Source organism: Panthera pardus, unplaced genomic scaffold (assembly GCF_024362965.1).
Source record: "Panthera pardus isolate Hobbes unplaced genomic scaffold, ASM2436296v1 HiC_scaffold_22, whole genome shotgun sequence".
NCBI classification, from domain to species: Eukaryota; Metazoa; Chordata; class Mammalia; order Carnivora; family Felidae; genus Panthera; species Panthera pardus.
In genome coordinates this window covers 74,946,178-74,966,099 of record NW_026526788.1, presented here as the reverse complement: position 1 = coordinate 74,966,099, position 19,922 = coordinate 74,946,178, and the positions used below count along the sequence as shown (strand labels likewise).

Genomic DNA, 19,922 nt, shown 5'->3' with positions numbered 1-19,922 from the left:
TTTCTAGAAGAATAGCCAAGAACTTCAGCAACGGGAGGAGGATGGCTAATTTTATTTGAACCATGGACCCATGGAGGTAACGGATTTGTATGTGGGTTTTCAGGTGACAGGCGTGTACTCTCGTCCCCTGCCCCCACACCCTGGCACACACTTGTAGGTGGGTGTACAAGGGGAGCACTCACCTTTCCAACCACTTCCACTGGAGAAAGCGATCAAAATACATGCTGTCCAGATACTCATGGAATGGTTCGCCCTTCAGGTAGTCGTGGACAGACCTAGCTCGGAGGGAACCAACAAACATTTTATAATCCTGACCTTAAGCAGACGGACGGAGCCATATATCCAGCAGGTTAACCACCAGCCTCAGAGGCCCAGCATCCTGCCAAAGTGATGGGCTGATCCTACAAACCCTAACTGGGTACCTGCCACAGCACTGCTCTAGGCGTGGGGTACAGCCGTGAGCACGAAGTTGGCATCGCGATGTGGGACACAACCAGCAAGTAACAAACATCTAATAAACCGCTGCAGAGGCATGTGCTCATGAGAGAGGGTTAAGTGAGGTCCACCCTCCACCCCCAGCCATGTAATCATGACCTGAGCTGAAATCAAGAGTCGGATGCTCAACCGACTGACTGAGCCACCCAGGCACCCCAAGAAGGGACTCTTGAGCTGCAATGAGGACAGAGGAGTACTTAACGGGGTGCAGGGGTGTGTGGGGGGTAGGGGCAGAGCAGGGATGCAGCCCCTGAGATCCCAGGCTCTGGATCTGGTCCAGGACCAGTGAAGCCCCTGGGAAGTTTCCATCTCCACAGCCGAATTTCCTGGTCGCCTGCTCTGGGCCAGGCCTGGAGGGAGGGTTCTGAAACTGGCTGCAGGCAGGGATGGATGTGCTTCTTCCCTTTAAAAAGTGGCAACGCTGGGATGCCTGGGTGGCTCAGCCAGTTGAGCGTCTGACTCTGGATTTCAGCTCAGGTCATGATCCCAGGGTCATGGGATGGAGACTTGCATTGCGCTCAGAGACTCTCTTTCCCCCTCTCCTCTACTGGCGTGTGTAGCCTGGGCTCTCTCTTTCTCTCTCCCTCTCTCCCTCAAATTAAAAAAAAAAAAAAAAAAGTGGCAATGCTGACCAAGTGTAGCCCAAGCACTTGGGACCTGCAGATGGCTGCGGGGGCGGGGGGGGGGGGGGGTACAGTGCGGGGCATATACAGTAGAGGCATGTGGGACACTGTGTCCCGCCAGACATGACAGCAGGGGCTAGTGTAGGGGACCAGGTTGTCCACTCCCTCGGGGTCACAGTGACAGCCCAGGGACCTCACCCACTGTCAGATCTAACCCTCAGCCAGCTCCAAGAGGGCAGCAACCACGTTTGTTTCTGCTTATGGGGGGTCTGTCCCTGGCACCTACCAGGGCTGGGTCCCCAGCTGGCCCTCCCCAAATGTCCATTCTCATGATGGTGCTCCCGGCTCTTCCCACAGTGCACAGGGGCACTGGTTTTCCTGCCTGGCTGTAAGCTTCCTGAAAGCTGGGACTGGGTTCTTGCTCACCATGGTATCCCCTGTGCTAGGCGTCAGACACACAGCAGATGCCTGGTTGTCTGTGGTACAAAGGGTGACCAAGGGCGCACAGCAAGTCCCCAGACTCATCCAGAGGTGATGAGGCTCCAGATTTTGGTGCACATACTGGCTTATGCGGAAGGGTACACATGTGGACACACGAACGTGTGTGTGCCTAGTGGCTCAGGCCTTCATAGTACGTGTGTGAGGGACCAGTGGGGACTTCATTGGTGCCTGGCCAACAGCACATGCACCGATTTGTCTGCTATTGCATCAGGATCGCTGTATGGCCTGCAGACAAGGTGATGGGGTGACTGAGAAGGCGGCCTGTAGCCCCCCTTCCTGCAGCAGCACCACCCAGCTCTGGTTGGTGGCAGCAGTGGGGGTTGGGGGCCGGGAAGGACTTCCAAACCACCCAGACGGGGTCAAGTTTTTACACATTCCTCTGTCTCAACAGCCTGGAGACCACTTGCTTTCAACACCCTTTGAGGCAGATGTTTTCTTTGGACTTGGAACTTTGGTATCTTTTCCCTTCATAAGAAGTATACAAACAGCTGGGTGGCTTGGCTGGGGCCCCCGGGCACTGAAGCCCTGCCCTGGTGCCCAGCACGCCAGGTGTGGGGGAGAGGCAGGCTCTGTCGGTGGCGGGGGGGAGGCTGTGTGGCTGCCCAGAGGAGGCTGAAGGGCCCCGATGCTCGGTCTGGGGAGGGAGCGAGCACTTACTGTGCACAGGCAGAAAAGACTTCCTTGCAGGGCCTCTGTAGGAGCCTCTCCTCCGTCTGGGAGACCAGGTCCTGGCCAACTTGGGCTATGAAGACTGGGGACTGGAGGAAGAGAAGAGCGGGGCGTCAGTGAGGGGCAGGAGCGGAGCGCCACCTGGCCCTGGGCCACGTGCAGCGTGGTCACTTGGCTCCTCTGCAGAACACGGATAATGATGTCCCTGTGTCCCGGGCTTGTGGTCAGACTCAAACGAGATGTGTGAGAGCTCGTGGTTACGGGGCTGTGCAACGAGGCCTGGCTGGTCGGGGAGCCCCCTGTGACCTTGCTGATGACCCCTGCCCGTGCTGGGCCTGTCTGCTCAGCAGGCAAGGGGAACACCTGCCCAGCCCTCAGGGCCTCTGTGACAGGGTCTGGAATGGCAGAAGGGCCAGCAAAAGGACAGCGCCAGGGGAAGGGTGCCCGGCGGGCACAGCTTCAACTAACAGACGGGGGTTCGGATCCCAGATCTGCCACTTGTAGCTGTGGGACCTTGGTCTGGACTCAGCCCCCTGTTATCGGGAAGATTATCAGGAATAAGAGTGTCTCCCCAAGAGAATCAGTGAAACCTCTGGGTCCGGCATGTGGCCCAGATGTGACACCTGGTGGAGAATTTGCAATAAACATCACTGCCATCATTTCCTTCTCCTTCCAGGTGAAGCTGTGTGTGGCCTCAGCGTTTCAGCTTGAAAGGACAGTTCTGAGAGTTTCTGCACCCAAGAGCAGCGGTCAGCTCTGGGAAGGTGCTGGGCCCACCAGAAGGCGGCCTCACCTTCCCTCTTCCCGCGACCATTCACCCTCCATCAGCCGTTCGTGCACCAGCTGGGCCACAAGCTGGGTTTTTAACAAATGGCAGGGATATTTGAGAAAATTGCCAGGAGTGGGCTCAGACAGAGGGGAGGTAAATACATCTTTCTCCCCCAAAGATGCTGAAATTGGAAAGGCCTGCTTTCTCCTTTCAGCTACTGAAATGCGACTATGGAGCTGATTTCCCTGCTAAGCCCACTGGGCAGTGTCTGTGTGTGTGTGTGGGGGGTCCATGTGAGGGGCGCTGGCAGTAAGGGGTCCTGATGAATGAAATCAGTGGCTCATTTTCTATTCATCAAGCCTCTGAAAGCCCACATTCCTGAGTTCCTTCTTCTCTTCTAGGTCCTGCCCCCTCTGGAGGAGGGCCCCTATATGGGGGAGCCTTAGATGTTGGGGGGGGGTGGCCGCAGTGATGGCAAATGCCGTGGGCGCACCCAATTACACCACACAGCAGGCTTGTTTGCCATCACCAGTCCTGGGTGGTTGTGGTTCTCTCCCACCTTGCCTCCCCTTCTGTCCCTGGCCGTACCTCCCTCCCCGGCTAAAAATGTTGAAAAGTGGAACTGCAGAAAAGCAGCCTGTAGTGTATTGGCTTCTGATGCTCGTTTTGCGGAAATGATGCTCGATGTTGCACAAGGAGCCCAAGACAGAGAAATGGGAGCCCCACATACCGGTCCACCCTCTGCCATTGGCCATTTTGTGCCTTTGTCTCCTCCTCTGTTACAGGAAAGGGCTGCTGCAGAGATGCTCTGTGGGTCTTTCAAGATTCAGGAATTGATAGTTGGGGGGGGGGCAGGGAGGGCTGCATCTAAGACTCGGGGAACTTTCTTGGGAATTCTGGCAGCTGAATCTCTTGGGGATCAGTAACTCTGGGCTACTTCAGAGCAATCGGATCCTAAAACAAAACCCAGAGGCCACAGGCAAATTTGCTTCAAGAGAGCTGATGGCTGGGCAGCCTTGGTTTGAAGGGCCCGGCGCAGGGCTGGTGTCCCCACTACGTCACGTGAAACAAGGTATTGTGCCAGGATGCGACTCGAATCTGGGAGGAGTCGGAGATGCTGGGCGGGATGGTCATGGGGGGAAACCACCATTTCCTGGATCTCAGAAGAGGCACCTGAGTTGCCCACCTGCATGCAGTCCACTCTGCCCCTGTCTTGTCACCAGACTCCGCCCAGGGAGGATCCACCCTCACCAGCAGTGGCTGAAGCTGGTGTCGGGCACATTATGAGGGTGTTAAAAGGTGAAGCCAGGGTAGCCCTCGACTATAAATCACTTTTTCTCCAGTAAAGACAGAAAACACAGAAATCAGGCAATACCCTAACGGGGAAGTTCTCTCTGGGCATCTGTGGTGATGTATATAAAAGGGGCTGATTGAACTCAATGGCTCTCAAACTTTTTTTTTTTCTTTTTTACTAGCAAACGTCGTTTTTCCTCTTCCACATGAAATTTATCTACAGATCCAGTATTTAAAATCAGTGGAAATAACTTAACGGGTAGCCCTGGTTTGCCTCCACTGAAAGCCAACTCTGGTCGGGCACTGTGAGAAATACCTTTATGCATTATTTCATCTAATCTCTGTTAAGACTCTGTGAGGTAAATACTATTATAATGCTCATCTCACAGATGAGCAAGCTGAGGTTCAGAAAGCTTAAGTCACTTGCCCAAGGTCACCCAGCCAATAAGTGGCAGACAGGCGATCTGAACACAGGTTGGGTGGGTGGGTCTACAGCGAGTGTGGTTGAAGGTGGGGGGATGTCTGGGCCCCCTGTGCTCCTCCCACTCACTCCCCCGTCTCCCAGGAGTCCCTTAGCCCTCAGGATGAGGAGGGCACTGTGCAGCCCTCCAGCAGAGGCAGGAAGAACTGAAATGGAGGATGATACGGCTCAGGGCAACGAGTTCCTGGGCTCAGAGAAGGAGATCATTAAGGGGCGAGGTCATCAAGGAAAGGCTTCATGGAAGACAGGGTCAGAGACCAAGCAGAGTTTGGGCTCAGACCTCCCACTCCTCATGGATCTTTCCACATGCCTGGATGACCGCACTCTGCTTCCTTCCTAAGCAGATGGGAGGGGCCGTGCAGGGTCTAGGGGTGACCCAGCTGTGTGTGTGAAGTCACACTACTCTCTCTCTCTCTGGGGACACTGCCCACGGCCAAAGCCCCAATAGGAGTTAATGAGTAGGTTTAACGACCATGGGTTTAAACTCAGTCTCTGGCTCAACATGAAGAGATTAAGTGATTCCCACCAACCCTCCTTTCAAGTGACTCCAGGGACTAACGCCTCTGCCAGTAAGGGAATCAGAAGCTGTTGGCCAGTTTAAGCTGGGAGCCGAAACCCAAACCCACCAGGAGAGTGACACCTAGGGGACATTTCAGTGGGACATTTGCAACCTGCATCAGTAGAATCGGAGGGTATCGGTCCTTCCCCTCCAGGTCAGAGAAGTCAGTTTCCAAGGGAGACACATTAGGAAGGCTCTCCCCAGTCCACAGGCAAGGTCTAACACACCCCATAAGACAAAGCGCCCCCAGGCACCCAGAGCAACCACAGCCCAATCCGCCCCCTGTGGCTTGAAGACAGAATTCCACAGTTTCAGATCTCATTCCAGGAAGCTAATCCCTTCTGGTCCCAGGAGGCTTTGAGGGGGGCCAGGGAAGGGAGGGGTGAATCCTTCAGGACAGGCGGGCTCTGGACAGGAATGTCACCCTCACCGCGAGAAGGCTCAGGGATGCAGGGGGACTATGGCTAGCAGTGTGGCCCTTTCTAGCAGGAACTGTCCCTCTGGGATGAAGCAGAGGTCAGGGCGGGGAGAAGGGTGGGAGCCATCCTCCTCCATATCAAAGGTGTCCCCCTAATTTCTAATCAAACAGAAAAGGCCCTATGGTCCTTAGATATTTGCAGGGTGGAAAGCGGCCAGGAGAGCAGGTCTAATGGAGGTCTCTGCTAAAAGGTCCCCTGGGGCCAGTAGTACTTTGAAGTGACGCTTTATTTCTTTGGTCACCAGATGGTCTCCTCAAGTAGCTCCAGCCAGCAAGCCTTGATTTGTAACACAGCAGTGTGAATCTAGGCATCAAGTTTCCTGTGAAAGGTGTGGAATTAGCTCTTGGTGGTACATCTTCGGAGGACAGGAAGAAGGAATTAGGGACAGGGTTTCTCTGCTGGAGGCCCTGTCATGAATGCCTGGCCTCCTGATGGTCTGGGGCACTGAAGCTAACCAGCTGGCCAACTGCCATGTGATCGTATGCCCAGCCCTGCCAGAAAGCCCACTCTGATGAGTCAGGATGACCCCCAGCTGCTCTTAAGGAGTGCTCCATGGCCAACTCCTAGGACAGCTTAAAACAGTAAGACATGCCTTGGGGACATGGCTATGCTTGCCAGGGGCTGCTCTCCATCCCCCCCCTCCCCCCCCGCCCCACAACTGACAAGAAAGAACTCAGCTTCCTTGAGGAACTGTAAGCTGCACGGGGCACCTGTCCTGCCCCTGAAATCACAACCAGAGCAAGAGAATCTGTACTGTGCTCCCCTCGTTGGCTAAGGCTCCTCCCCACTGTTTTCCCCCAAAGCTGCTGGCGAAGAGAGGGGGCATTAAACCTTGGGTGTGCTTTATCCACTCTCCGTGACTCTGTGCCTCTGGATAAGAGCCCCCCTCGCCCCCAGGGGAAAGAACCTGCTCCACCTCCTTTGGAGTGAGAAACTGACCTTGAATCTATCTCCGGTACCAGAGGAACTTGGGCCCCTCTTGGCTGGGGACCGGCTGCCAGCACCGCAGCTGGCCGGACAGACTCGGCACGTGTGTGCTGGGCGGTAACTGCCCCTCCGAATCCCTCAGAATATCTGCTCCCTCTTACCTCCTGCCCTGGTGGCCCAGACTCACTCTCTGCCATTCCCAATGCTTACGCCACGGGTTCTGGGGATACGGGCAGCTCCTGCCGTCCACGCTAATCAGAACCCACCTTCTCAAGCAGCAAGAGGTGGAGGCCGCATGGGTGTTTTTCTGGGCACCACAGCAGAGTGAGCAGAGCCCCTCCTGCCGCTTTGAACACGGGGAGGGAAGACCCTTGAAGGGGGTGAATGGGGCCAGTGGGCTTCGCACCATCACTGTCCCGTGGGTCCCTCTCCTCCCCTTTGTTCCCACCCTGGTTGAGTGCTCTGTGCCGTCACGCTGCCTCTACTGTTGCCCGTGACCCTAAATTCTGACAGGTGGCCCAAGCTAGACTCCTCTTACCCTCTGCTCCATCCAGAGTAGCCTCTGCAACACTGAGGCACAGTATTGACGACCAGTAACGAATCAATGCCCCGGAGGCCTCAGGGTTTCTAAAGAGAAGGTTGTAAGGGGAAGGATGGAGGGGGTGGGGGTGGGGGTGGAAGAGCTGAGGACTTGGCCTGAAGCTGCATTTGTAGACCCCACCCCCCACCCCCGCTCCACACTTGGTTTGGGTGACTTCCGGCTAACAAAATACCGGCGGGAAGTCAAGAACTACCCCAGGGCCACTGGGCGCTGCGATTGCTCAGGGGTCCACCCTCCCAGGTCATAACTGCAGCTTCCTAAGGGCCTTCTGTGCGACACCCGAGGCAGGACAATCCGGGCGTTTCGGGGACTGAGGCAGGGCTAGAGAGGGACAGATGGTGGTGGGGAACGCAGGGGCCTGGCCTCGGCAGGAAGCCACCCCAGGGTGCTTTACTCAGTACTAGGTGCAGGAAGCAGCCGCTGATCACCCACCGCACCCAAGGCTCTGCCTCCTGGGGGGCGCCAACACCCATCTCAGTGACTTCACAGAGAGGTGCTGAAGTCTCAGGGCAGCCCAACCCCAGCTCTGCTTCCACAGCCAGGTCCTTCCGCCTCGGCCCGCCCAGGACTCCGCCCACACGGTGGCGCCACGGAGCCCCTCGCTGCGCGCTTCCCTGCGCACTCACCCCGCGGGGGGGCCCAGCCTCCCCGGCCTCCGAAGAGGGAGGCCAGATGGCACACCTGAAATAATTACCCAGTGATTCATCTCAGACCTGAGGCGTGCAGCCCTTGCCGGAACGGTTGAGGGGGAAAATGAGAAATCGGCCCGGGAGGGAGCCCCGGGGAGGGAAGGCGAGAGCTGGACCTTGAGGGAGAGGCCGGATTTACGCAGGTGGAGGAGGCTGGCACGGCACGGACAAGGGCCAGGAGGCCGCAGAAAGCAGGGAGGGGGCGCGCCGGGTGAGGAGAACTCATCTAGAAGATGTTAAAAAAGCAGGAAGAGCTGACGCTGATGGCACACTGCCGTCTCCGCGAGGCTGTTTCTCGCGGACTGCTGAATCGTTAGCCCGAGGGTGGCATCCTGAGGGCCCTGCCATCGGCTGCCCCAGCGGCTGCACCTGCTCCCCCTGGGCACTGCTGTCTCCCCCTGCATCGTGACAACTGGCAACACGAAGGGATGTCATTTCCCGCATGAGTGAGGAACTCCGCGTGTCTGAAAACCTTGTTCCTGAAGCATCCCCCAGCTTCAAAGTCTCTTGTGTAAAGACGTGAGAAAGGGGATCAGTTGTATGTGGCTGGTGTCTCTGGAGGCAGCCAGGGATGGAGGCATGGTTGGGCTGTGAAAAGCCCTTCAGAACTACCTCCCCTACCTCCTTAGTAGTTGCCAATAATCCTGAAGTGCCCCTGGGGTCACCCTCAGAGCCTTCTGGAAACACATGCCCTGCACTGTTCACAGATTCAGGACCCAAGGTGGAACAGGAGGAAGTGATCACAGAGGGCTTTCCTGGAAAGACCTGTCAGAGTCTAGCTGGTTCAAGCCTCTCATAGCATAGATGTGTTAACAAGACAAGGGACCAAGAAGGAAGGAGACCCCTCCAAGGTCATACTGTGGCCCATGGCACAGCCAGCAGTAACACCTGGAGGTCCTCTATGGCAGATCTGAGCAGACTGAGTGGATCTGAGCTGCACTGGCTCTAAACCAGGTGTCCCGAGCCAGCTCTAGGGGAAGGGCATAGCTTTGGTCTCGTTGGACCCACTGAGATCCAGCTTGTCCCTCACCTCACAGAGGGGACATGCACATACAGCAATGCCAGCCCTGGTATCTCTCTCACCCACCCCTCCTCTCCATCCCCCACCTCACTGCCCTGCATTCAAGAATTCTCTTCTCGCACCTGCTACCGCCTGCTCCAGCATTGACACAATGGTCCCCAAGGGAGTTTTTCCATACCACACAGGAGAGATGGTCTCCACCCCACAGGACAGAGCCCACTGCCTTCTTGGTCCTGAACCCAAACGCCCTTCTTGACCTGCTTCCCCTTCCTGCCTTTGGCTCATGGATGCTCACCCCATATGCATCGCTTCCTGGGCAAGCTCTCGCTTTCTAACTGCTGGACCTTTGCTCATTCCCTTGGAAGAAGCCCTTCCTGCCCCATCAGGACATGTCCAAATTCCACCCAGTCTTCAGGACCCACTTCCAATACAACCTCATCCAAGTTGATTTTCTGAGCAGGAGAGATCTTCCACCCAATCCCAGCTCCCAGTAAGAAGTGTCACCATCATCACCACTGCTATTTCCCGAGCACCTACTATATGTTAAGTCCTAGAAGCTTTACGTGGGGTTATCGTTCTAAATTCCCTCAAGGTAGGTTTTAATTATTACAATCTCCATTTTGCAGATGCATAAATAGGCTCAGAGAAGTGAAATAACTCGTCCAAGGTCACACAGCTAGCATGGGAGCAAAGACAGGATTCAAAGCCAGGTAATCCGGTCAAAGAGCCTTATTCCTAAACACCACCATGTCCTCCAAGAATGCCATTGTGAGAAGGATGTGACTTTGGTCTTAGAGGTCCATGGGGGCTAGATAATGAGATAAATGGACTCTGCATGTTTGGGTAAACACTATTTGTACAGTGTTGTTCGTACCACACAGACATGTGCTCGTGTGTGTGTGTGTGTGTGCACACACGCGCATGCACACACACACACACACACACACACAGGCTAATAGCCAACATATGCTTCGCTTCAACATATGAAAACATCCCACCGAGGAGCTCCGTGCTCATTAGCCGTGGTTGCATCAGTGAACAAAAGGTCAGCCCAGGAGACTGTCCGCTCTATCTCCAGACGCAAGCACTTAGGGCTTAATGATGTGTATATTTTCATATGTGGGCAGCTGACATTCCCCATGTAAACTATTTGCAATTTCCCAGTGTGGACAGGCTCCGCTTTCAGGAAAAGCTGAGTGGGAAAGGGCATCTGGAGGGCCCCCTGCCTTCCAGAAAGGGCTGCTGAGAGGTCTGCCTGTCTGGCCCATTCCAGGGTGCAGACAGCTGTTTCTTGGGGGGCGACCCCCATTTCCCATTTCTCCTCCAGGAAGGGAACAGGGGAAGGGTGCGCCCACAGCCGTACCCTGGCCACCCCTTGACCTTCCCGAGGGGATCTGCGTCAGCCTCGGGAAGCCCTGTGCACGGAGCTGCCAGGGCCTGGCTGTGGGCGGGGGCAGGGGTAGGAGCCAGGCCTCCAGCAGGGCCAGGGCCAGAGGCGGCGTGGGTGCCTGCAAGGGGGGCCAGCCTGATAGCTACGGCCCCTCGGTGTGAGTTTTCCCACAGATTTATACTTCTGTTACTCCCCAGAACAATGCCATTTGGTGGGGCTTGTTGTTCCGGGGTTGTAGACATGGAAACCGAGCCACAGACAGCTCTTTGAAGGGCAGGGAAGTTGGTCATTCCTGTCTTACCAGAATCAGAATACTAGATGGGCATCTAGTACCCCCTACATGCTCCTAGGCGGAACAGTTGGCAAAAGGTGGGCCTGAGACTCAAATCCAGGCCTGGCTGCCTCCAAAACCTGTTTATCTCTCTGCTCTGCTCTGCTGAAATGAACTGATGATGGCACACAATAGTACTCAATGTATCTGTTGAATAAATGTGTGTGCGTACATTCACATTTATAGCAGGGAAGAGGGAAGCAGAGAGCAACGCTGTCTTGTCCATCAGAAGTACCCTCATGAGGGGCGCCTGGGTGGCTCAGTCGGTTAAGCATCAGACTTCGGACCCAGGTCATGATCTCACGGCTCGTGACTTCAAGCCCCTGTGCTGATAGCTCAGAGCCTGGAGCCTGCTTTGGATTCTGTGCCTCCCTCTCTCTCTACTCCTCCCCTGCTCGTGCTCTGTCTCTTTCTCTCTCTCAAAGGTAAATAAACATTAAAAAAATTTCTTTTTTAATTAAAAAAAAGAAAAGAAGAAGTAGTAATACCCTTATGAGGTCATCTGGTCTACCCTGCCTTTGCGACAACCAGGCCGGAGTTCTTCGAGATGTTCTTAGTTACAACTGGTTGGGAGCGCCTGCCTCGGGCAGAAACTGTGGGCTGGAGGCTTGGGGGAGAACCGGGAGCTGCCCTCGGGGGCAGATCCCGGTGCCCGGGTCCCTCGGCCCAAGCACAGCTGTGTCTCCCTCCGGTTTCATTTCATCATATCCCCACCCTCCCCATAAATTCCTCCTTTGTTTGAGCGACTGGGAGTTAGGCATCTGCCGCTTGCCGCCAATAACGCGGACGAGTTCACGACGCGTAAAATGAGGCGGTAGGGCAGGGAGGACCCCGCAAACACGACCCGAGCCACCAGACCTTTCCTCTCTCCTTGCGTTTCCTTCCCCGTCACCTCTCAAGTCGGCTGCTTCTAAACTCTGCGAACTCAGCCCAGCCCCCCTGACTCCAGGGATGGGAACCAGGACTGGCAGGAGGCGGGTGGAGCAGGGCTCCTTTTAACCCCAAATCCTGGCTTGAAATGAAACCTGCTTGTACAATCTTGACCAAGAAGACAAAGGAGGGAGTTTCCTGAACGGCAGCCTTGGACAGAGAGTTTCCTCACTCGAGGGTGGATGTGAGGTCCGGCTGGCAGGAAGAAAAAGCACCACTATCCCACCTTTTTAATCAAAACCTTCAGTGCCATGTGCAAAAGCCACTGTCGAGCAGTTCCTCCCTCTGACCACGGCCGGGAAGCAGACACAATCCGCGAGCCCCAAATGAGAATAGAACCGAAGGACAAAGTCAGGGTTTTGTTTTCTTGGCCACCGGGGGGAAGAAATAAATCAGCCCAGACAAATGCTCGGGAGCAAAGCGCCGTGGGGCTGTGGCTCCCTCCACTCAAGGCTTGATGTCTGGACCCTCCGGCTCTCAGCTGAACCGTCCCCAATGCCTCCCCGAGGGTCCACGTGGTCAGCCTGATTGGTGGGCTTTAAGGCCCGAGCACCGTGCCAGATGTAGCCCCACTGGGCAGAGACACAGGCTGGACAGGCAGCCGGTGGCCAGAGGTCCCGGGGGTAGAAGCCAAAAAACGACAAGTCCCATTGTGCCCCTTTTGAGTTCTAAGGGAGCTCACCGCTTGCCTTCAGGGTGGGCACAGTCTCCAGTCAGAAGCGATTCCCTGAAGCAGAGAAAGCTTAAGCTGTGGAGCCCTTTGCTTGCTGTCCTGGGAACCACGGAGAGCTCTAGGTGGGAGGGAAGCGTTTCTGCACAGGCACTGAGATACTCACTTCACTCACTTTGGGTAAACTGAGATCTCGGATAAAAAGGGCCCAAGTCTCCGAGGCTCCAGTCATTTGTTGTGATTTCTTTTCTCATTCTCAGGAAATGCTTTTGCACCTCATCTTCTCTTCCTTTTTGGAATGAGGACCGTCTCCAAGTTATTTCAGCTTCAGTCCCCACAACACAGGGATCTTCCCTCATCTCCAATGGACAGCACTTTGTCTCACAGGGGCCTTCTCTGGAGACACACCCAGGAGTCCACCTTCTGTCTGCTACCAAGTCTTCAGGAGACCGATCTTCACCTTTGTCTTTCCATGGTGAACAGCCAAAGACCCAGAGTCTGAGGAGCTCACGGGGCTCCCTGGAGCTTCTCGTGGAAAGGGGAGAAGGTTCAGAAGGCAATACCCTGACATTGTTGAGAAGTAGCCTGGCATCCTCTGTAAGGCCCAAGATCCCATTATGATGCAGATACACGGGACCACCCTGGCCATCTCCTTCATTCTTTGAGTAACAGTCTCTTTATTTATTTATTAAAAAAATTTTTTTTAATGTTTTTATTTATTTTTGAGACAGAGAGAGGCACAGCATGAGCAGGGGAGGGGCAGAGAGAGGGGGAGACACAGAATACGAAGCAGGCTCCAGGCTCCAAGCTGTCGGCACAGAGCCCGACGCGGGGCTCGAACTCACGGAGCGTGAGTGTGACCTGAGCTGAAGTCAGACACTCAACAGACTGAGCCACCCAGGCGCCCCCGAGGAACAGTCTCTTGTACCACTTTGGAGGTGAGTCTGGAGATACCTGGTTACCCCACCAGGCCAGGAGGACACTGCAAGGGATGGGAGCTGTCTTTGGAAGCAGAGCTGAGGAGGTGCTTGTGAACAGTCAGAAGCAAGGAGCTCCCCACCTCTCCTGCTGGAGTCTGAGCTGCATTAGTCCGTCAGCCACATAGGTTCCCTGAGTGTCTGTTCTGAGCTCAGGTCATGAGTTGCATCCCAAGGACCTCATAGACCAACTTACTCGGCCAATGGCAGGAAGCAGTTCAAGACTGCTGGGGACTAAGGATGGCTAAGAGACTAAGAGCGTGGTGCAGCCTCTCAGCCCCCAGGAGAAGAGCTCAGAGAGGCAGTATCATCAGGATACAAGTGGCTTCAAGGCTGATCACCGGTGAGGTCTGACTAAGTCCCCGAGGATGCAGGGGGCTTGGTTAAGCAATGAGGAGGAGGACCTTTCCTGCTTTTAGGTCCTGGCATTTGCACACTGAAGTATTGTGAGAAGCCCAGCGCTCTAGAAGAATCCATTCTTGGGCGCCTGGGTGGCTCAGTCAGTTAAGCATCTGACTCTTGACTTTGGCTCAGGTCATGATCTCATGGTTTGTGGGATCGAGCTCTGCATCAGGCTCTGCACTGAGAGTATGAAGCCTGCTTAGAATTCTCTTTCCCTCTCTCTCTCTCTGCCCCTCCCCATCTCGGGCTTGCATGTGCTCTCTCTCTCTCTCTCTCTCTCTCTCTCTCTCTCTCAAAAATAAAAAAAGCTTAAAAACAAAATCAATTCTTGTCCTGTGGCAAAAATTTCTGGACAAATTTAAGATGGCAGCATTGTCTTTGAGGACCCCAAACAGCAGACTCACAGAGGTCACCAACTGAGTGAAGGGCGGTGAGGCCTGGAAGTGCTCTGAGCAAGCCTGCTGCCTCTGAACGGGCTTCCCACCCTTTCGGACAGTGCCCCTGCTGACCTGGACGCCCCAAGTCACAAGGTGTCACGTCTCCTGGGTCAGCAAAGTGGAGAAACACAGCCCTTGAGAAATGGCCACAACCCTTCAAAAACGGAAAAGCAGACTGGGGCTTAAAGGGGCTTGACCCGTATTTCCTTTGCTGTTCAAGTGGCTTTGCAGAAATCGGGAGGAAGGATTTTTAGGGGTCACGGAGAGAGAGAGAGACAGGACATTTTTAAACATCGGCAGAATTTAGCCAGGGGCCCCGAGAGCTGGGCAATTTTAATGAGAAAGAGGAAAATACATGAGTGACCCTGACCCAGGCCTTGACTCTTTACGTCAAAAGCAAGAGACGATAATTAACAGAATGAAACGTGTCTGGACGTGGAGTGAGGGGCCAGCCGGGCTCTGTCAATTTGATAATCCCCGGTCATGACCTGTGGGCGCAAAGCATTGGATGGGGGAGGATGTGCTGTTTACCCGCAGGCCGCACACACTGGCTGTCGGGACCCAGAGAAGCGTGACTTTTCCTGGCGAGTTGTTTGAATCCAGCCCCCTGTCCTCTGGGTCAGTGCAGCCGCATGCAGGTAACTCATGAGTGGTGCTCTGGTCCGAAGGGGCTGGCGTGCAGGACGCTCAGGGCAGGGAGTGTCCTTCATTCCTTGTGCGTGAGAGGCGCGGGCACAGCAAGCCAACTTTCCATCTTCCAAAACACCCTCCCGTTCCCCGGCTTCCAAACCGGCTTCAGTCTGAAGTTGTGTTGGAAATATCTTGGCCTTGGAAGGTATTTCTCCAGTGAAGATTTCATTCCGTGGGGCTTGGGAGTGAAGGAGGGGCAGGAATTTCCAAAGATCCAGGGAATTTAACCGAAACCCCCCACCCCCTACCCCCCATGATGTCATTTCTCTGCCCAAGGCCCAGGGACGGGGAGGGGCCCGTCAGGCTACACAGTCAGCGGAGAACAGGCAGCACAGAGCCCAGCATCGCTGCCCACCCAGGGCAGATCTGGGGAGGTGGGGGAGGGCGGGTGTCCTCAGGAACCCTAAGGCCGACTGCTCTGTCTCCAGCCACTCTAAAGACAGGAATGCTGGGCAGGAAATACTATACACACACTCAGGAATGGGGATCGGAGGCAGAGCTGGCTCCATCGGCATCAAAGGAGCATCCAATTTTCTGACCTGGAGGGTCACGAGAAAGGAAAGGGACCCAGACAGGCATGCTGTGAGGAGCCCGGGCTGGCATGTTTGCCTCCAGGATGTCAGAAGGAGCTGAAAAGAAGTCAGGTTGCGGGCAAAGAGAATTTGTTTTCCAGGAAAGGTTAGGGGAGAAAGATAAGTATGTCTCTTTGAAGGACAAATGCACAGTCGTTAAAAGGGCTGTGCGGGGAGACTCGGACAAGAGACAGTGCTAATGACCCGGGGCAGAGTGAAAGCCAAGCCTCAGGTTCAGGGCCAGCAGCTGGATAAGGGCCAGGAAAGAGCAGCCAGCACGTACAGCCTACAGATGGCAGCACCCTGGTATTCCCAGACCTGCTCATTCCTGCAGCACCTGGGACACTGATTTGGGGCGAAGTCTGTCTCTGGTTAACTTTTTTTTTTTTTTAAACGTTTATTTATTTTTGAGACAGAGAGAGACAGAGCATGAACAGGGGAGGGGCAGAGAGAGAGGGAGACACAGAATCTGAAACAGGCTTCAGGCTCTGAGCGGTCAGCACAGAGTCCAACGCGGGGCTCGAACTCACAGACCGTGAGATCATGACCTGAGCCGAAGTCGGACGCTTAACTGACCGAGCCACCCAGGCGCCCCTATCTCTGGTTAACTTTTGAGAAGACAGCACCGTGGAGGAGAAAGATCACAGGCTCTGAATCAGATAGACTGGGCTTATATCTCAGCTTCACTTTTTTTGTTGTTGATCTTTTTCTTTTATTATAAAATATATGTAACATAAAAATGGCCATTTCCACCATTTTTAAAGAGTACAGCTCAGTGGTGATAATTATATTTATAATGACAACCATCACCCGCCATCTTTTTCCAAAATTTTCTCATCACCCCGTTATGCAGTAACACCCTATCTCTCCCTCCCATGGGCCCCCGGTAAATTCTAATCTATTTCTGTCTCGACAGATTTGCCTATATTGACATTTCACATAAGTGCGATTATACAATGTGTGGCCTTTTATGTCTGGCTTCCTTCACTTTGCATTATGTCTTTAAGGTTCACCCACGTGGTAGCCTACGTCAGGACTTTGTTCCTATTTATGGCTGAATAATACTCCACTGGGTGGACAGACCATGTTCTGTTTATCCATTCATCTGTTGACGGGCACTGGGTCCTTTCCACCTTCTGGAGACTGAATAGTGCTGCTATATATATATACCTGCATACAGGTACCTGTTGGAGTCCCTGTGTTCAACTCTCCCAGCCTGCCCTCTCAATAGCGAGAGACCTCTGCCCAACACAGAAGGGTCAAGTGCATCCAGGCCGCGGGACTGCCATGAAGATGGGACGAGAGAGAGGTACAGAGCATATAGCATACAGTCGGTACTAAATTAACCTTACTTGTTCACATAGCCCCCCCACCCCTGTCTTAGAATCCACTCTTAGAAAAGAGTTAACGATTCCCCCTTCAAGTGTCTCCATTTAAAAACACGGATGATTACATGGTGGAACTTCCGGCACCAGCAGCTTCTCTGCTTGGCTTGGATGCAGCAAAGGTCTCCGTATTTAGACACAGAAGAATAAGAGCCTCGGGGGAATTCAGGCCCAGCTGCAGGCCAACGACAGTAGGAACTGGAAAATGAAGTCAGTTCCTTCTGGTGTCTTCTCACCAAGCTTCCAGCGTAGGGTTGGGGAAAGCCTGGCAAGGAACATTCCAGTCTCCTCTTCCAAGCCATGTGACACTTATGGGGGAAGGGTGCAGCCCCTCTTTGGGCCTCAGTCCCCTCACGTAGGGAATGAGAAGTTGGGCTTAGTTCTGGTCTTAAAGCTGGGTTCCACCAAGCCAGTAGTGTTCTTTATTTTCTTTTAAGTTTACTCATTTTGAGAGAGAGAGAGAGAGAGAGAGAGAGAGAGAGAGAGAGAATGAGTGGGGGAGGAACAGAGACAGAGGGAGAGAGAGAATCCCAAGCAGGTTCCATGCTGTTAGTGCAGAGCCCAACGCAGGGCTCGATCCCATGAACCACAAGACCGTGACCTGAGCTGAAGTCAAGAGTCGGACACTCAACCACTGAGCCACCCAGGTGCCCCCCGACCCCGAAGTGTTCTTTAAAAGATAGGGGATGGGGATGGAGGCAAAAGGGAGTCCAGCCCCCAGGCTGCTCAACTGCAGCTGGTCTGTGTCTTTTTTTATTTATTTATTTATTTTTTTAAACGTTTATTTATTTTTGGGACAGAGAGAGACAGAGCATGAATGGGGGAGGGGCAGAGAGAGAGGGAGACACAGAATCGGGAGCAGGCTCCAGGCTCTGAGCCATCAGCCCAGAGCCCGACACAGGGCTCGAACTCACGAACCGCGAGATCGTGACCTGAGCCGAAGTCGGATGCTCAACCGACTGAGCCACCCAGGTGCCCCTGGTCTGTGTCTTTACATACTATGAATCTTTAGCTAAAGCTATTTGCAAGGCCATGGATTAGGTGGCCTATGAGATTCCCCTGGATGCCATGGCCCACCCCGGGAGGTATCCTCTGTCCCCTCAGTGTAAACTAGAGGAATGATCCTGCAGGATGGGCTCTCAGCAACTCTCCCAACGTACCAGCATTTCTGAGGCTCAGGCCTCCATTCAAGAAGGTGGCTTAAGCAGCAGGGGGCCCTTCATCGGGAGTGGTGCTGTGGTAGGCACTGGGGTGAATTTCAAATGAGCCCTCATAGGCCCTGCTGTTCTCCAAACAGCACCCTAGCTCCCTGGTGAGTGCTTCTGGGTCATTAACAAACTTTCAATCAAGAAGAGACTTAAGCAGAGCCCAAGAGCCAGATTAGGTCATCGTAAGAGAGCAGGATGGGTAGGGTCAAGAGCACAGACTCTGAAGTCTCAGCTTCCCCCATCCCCGAGACCTTCAGAGAGTTACTCAACCTCTCTGTGTCTTCATCTCTTCACCTTTGACATGGAGACAGTAATCCATGGGGGTAGATGTGAGGATTAAGTGAGTTCTTTAAAGCCCTTGGACTCCTGTCTGGCACAGAGTGAGAGCCGTCCCTAGATGTACAGGGATGTGGAGTTGGATGGCCAACCTCCTCACTCTACTGATGGAAACTGAGGCCCAGGGAGAGGAGGCATCTGGCTGTGAGGGGAGTGAGAAGAGGGCAGAATTTGGAGCTCAGGCCCGGGTTCAATTCCCCACTCTGCTCAAGCTTGGTGTTCTTGGGCAATTACTCAACCCCTCTGAGCTCTCATTCCTCCTCCTTTCAGCTGGCTGTTATGAGGACTGAGTACAACAGGGACACGGAGTTCCAGGCATGCAGTAGTTGCTCAATAGATGCTAGATCCCTTCTGTCTTGCCCCTGATAGCTAGTAAGCACAATTCGTTTTGAATTCCGCTCTCTGCTGTTCCCAAAACTGGAAGAGGAAGAGACCCAGCCTCCACTTCCCCACTGCCGGAGAAAACTCCAGAAGTTGCTCTCTTGAGTTTCCTTTTCAGTCCTCTTCTGGGAGTCTTTTTGCAGTGCTGTGGCAAAAAGCGGGAAAAGCCAGGGTGCATGGCCCAGCTGCCCCTCCAGCCCAGCCAGCTGCCCAGCCGCATGCTGCTCAGGAGGGGCTCAAGCGAAGGCAGACTCCGAGCTCCCTGGGTTCATTGACAACAGGATAGAGATGCTGTTCCAGGTGCTGGGAGACAGATGAGGGCCAAGCAGTCTAGCAGAGATGAAATGCTGGGTCCGGGGCTAGTGTCTGGAAGCCCAAACCCCATGAAGGATGGGGCAGGCACATGGAAGGGAGGGATTTGCCCAAGCCCCCCATATCCCATGCCTTGGGTTATTACCCTGGTGACCAAGGCTTGGTTAGATGGTTAGGCAGACTCCAAGCCAGGTCCCCCCCAGACCACAGACTGCAGGAAGGCAGATGGGGAATGAGCCTGTCTCCCAGTCCAGTGCTCCTTGCTCTAGATCATGCTTTCCCTAACAACAGGCCAGCATTTATAAAATGCATCACAGCTGGGAAACTGACAGTTAGCCAGCCCAGCATTTTCCGAAGATGATGAGATGGTCTTAGGAGGTGCAGGGACACAATAATCTGAATCGCTCTCGGTGAACAAGGTATTCCCTTTTCAATTCTCCTTTGAGCCTCCTGTCATCAAGAAGAAAGTCTCGGTGTGATACCACCATCTTGCTAACACCTCTCCCATACTCACTAATCTCCCTTCCAAACAGAGAGAAAAGTGGCCTTAGGCTCAGAGCCTTAGGCAGGCACAAGAGGATCCAGCTAGGATTTAATGCCACTTTCCCAGTTGTCTTTCTGTATGACAAACAAATACTGGTTTTCCAGGCATGTTCCTGAATACAAGTTTCTTCTGAAACTTTATTTTTTAAAAGATTTTATTTTTAAGTAATCTCTACACCCAACGTGGGGCCCGAACTTACAACCTCAAGATCAAGAGTTGCATGCTCCACCGATTGACCCAGTCAGGTGCC

General features: G+C 54.1%; 1 protein-coding gene across 2 annotated transcripts in view; it reads right to left on the bottom strand.

Moving 5' to 3' along the window:
* Positions 1–19,922, bottom strand: part of GRK5 (G protein-coupled receptor kinase 5) — a 213,831-nt gene that overhangs the window by 29,047 nt on the left and 164,862 nt on the right. For both annotated transcript variants that reach the window (XM_019459594.2, XM_019459596.2), the window contains 2 exons: positions 2,277–2,377; positions 183–275 (listed from right to left, as the gene is read on the bottom strand). In XM_019459594.2, the coding sequence (XP_019315139.1) occupies positions 183–275; positions 2,277–2,377 (194 nt within the window). The remainder of the gene's footprint in view (positions 1–182; positions 276–2,276; positions 2,378–19,922) is intronic.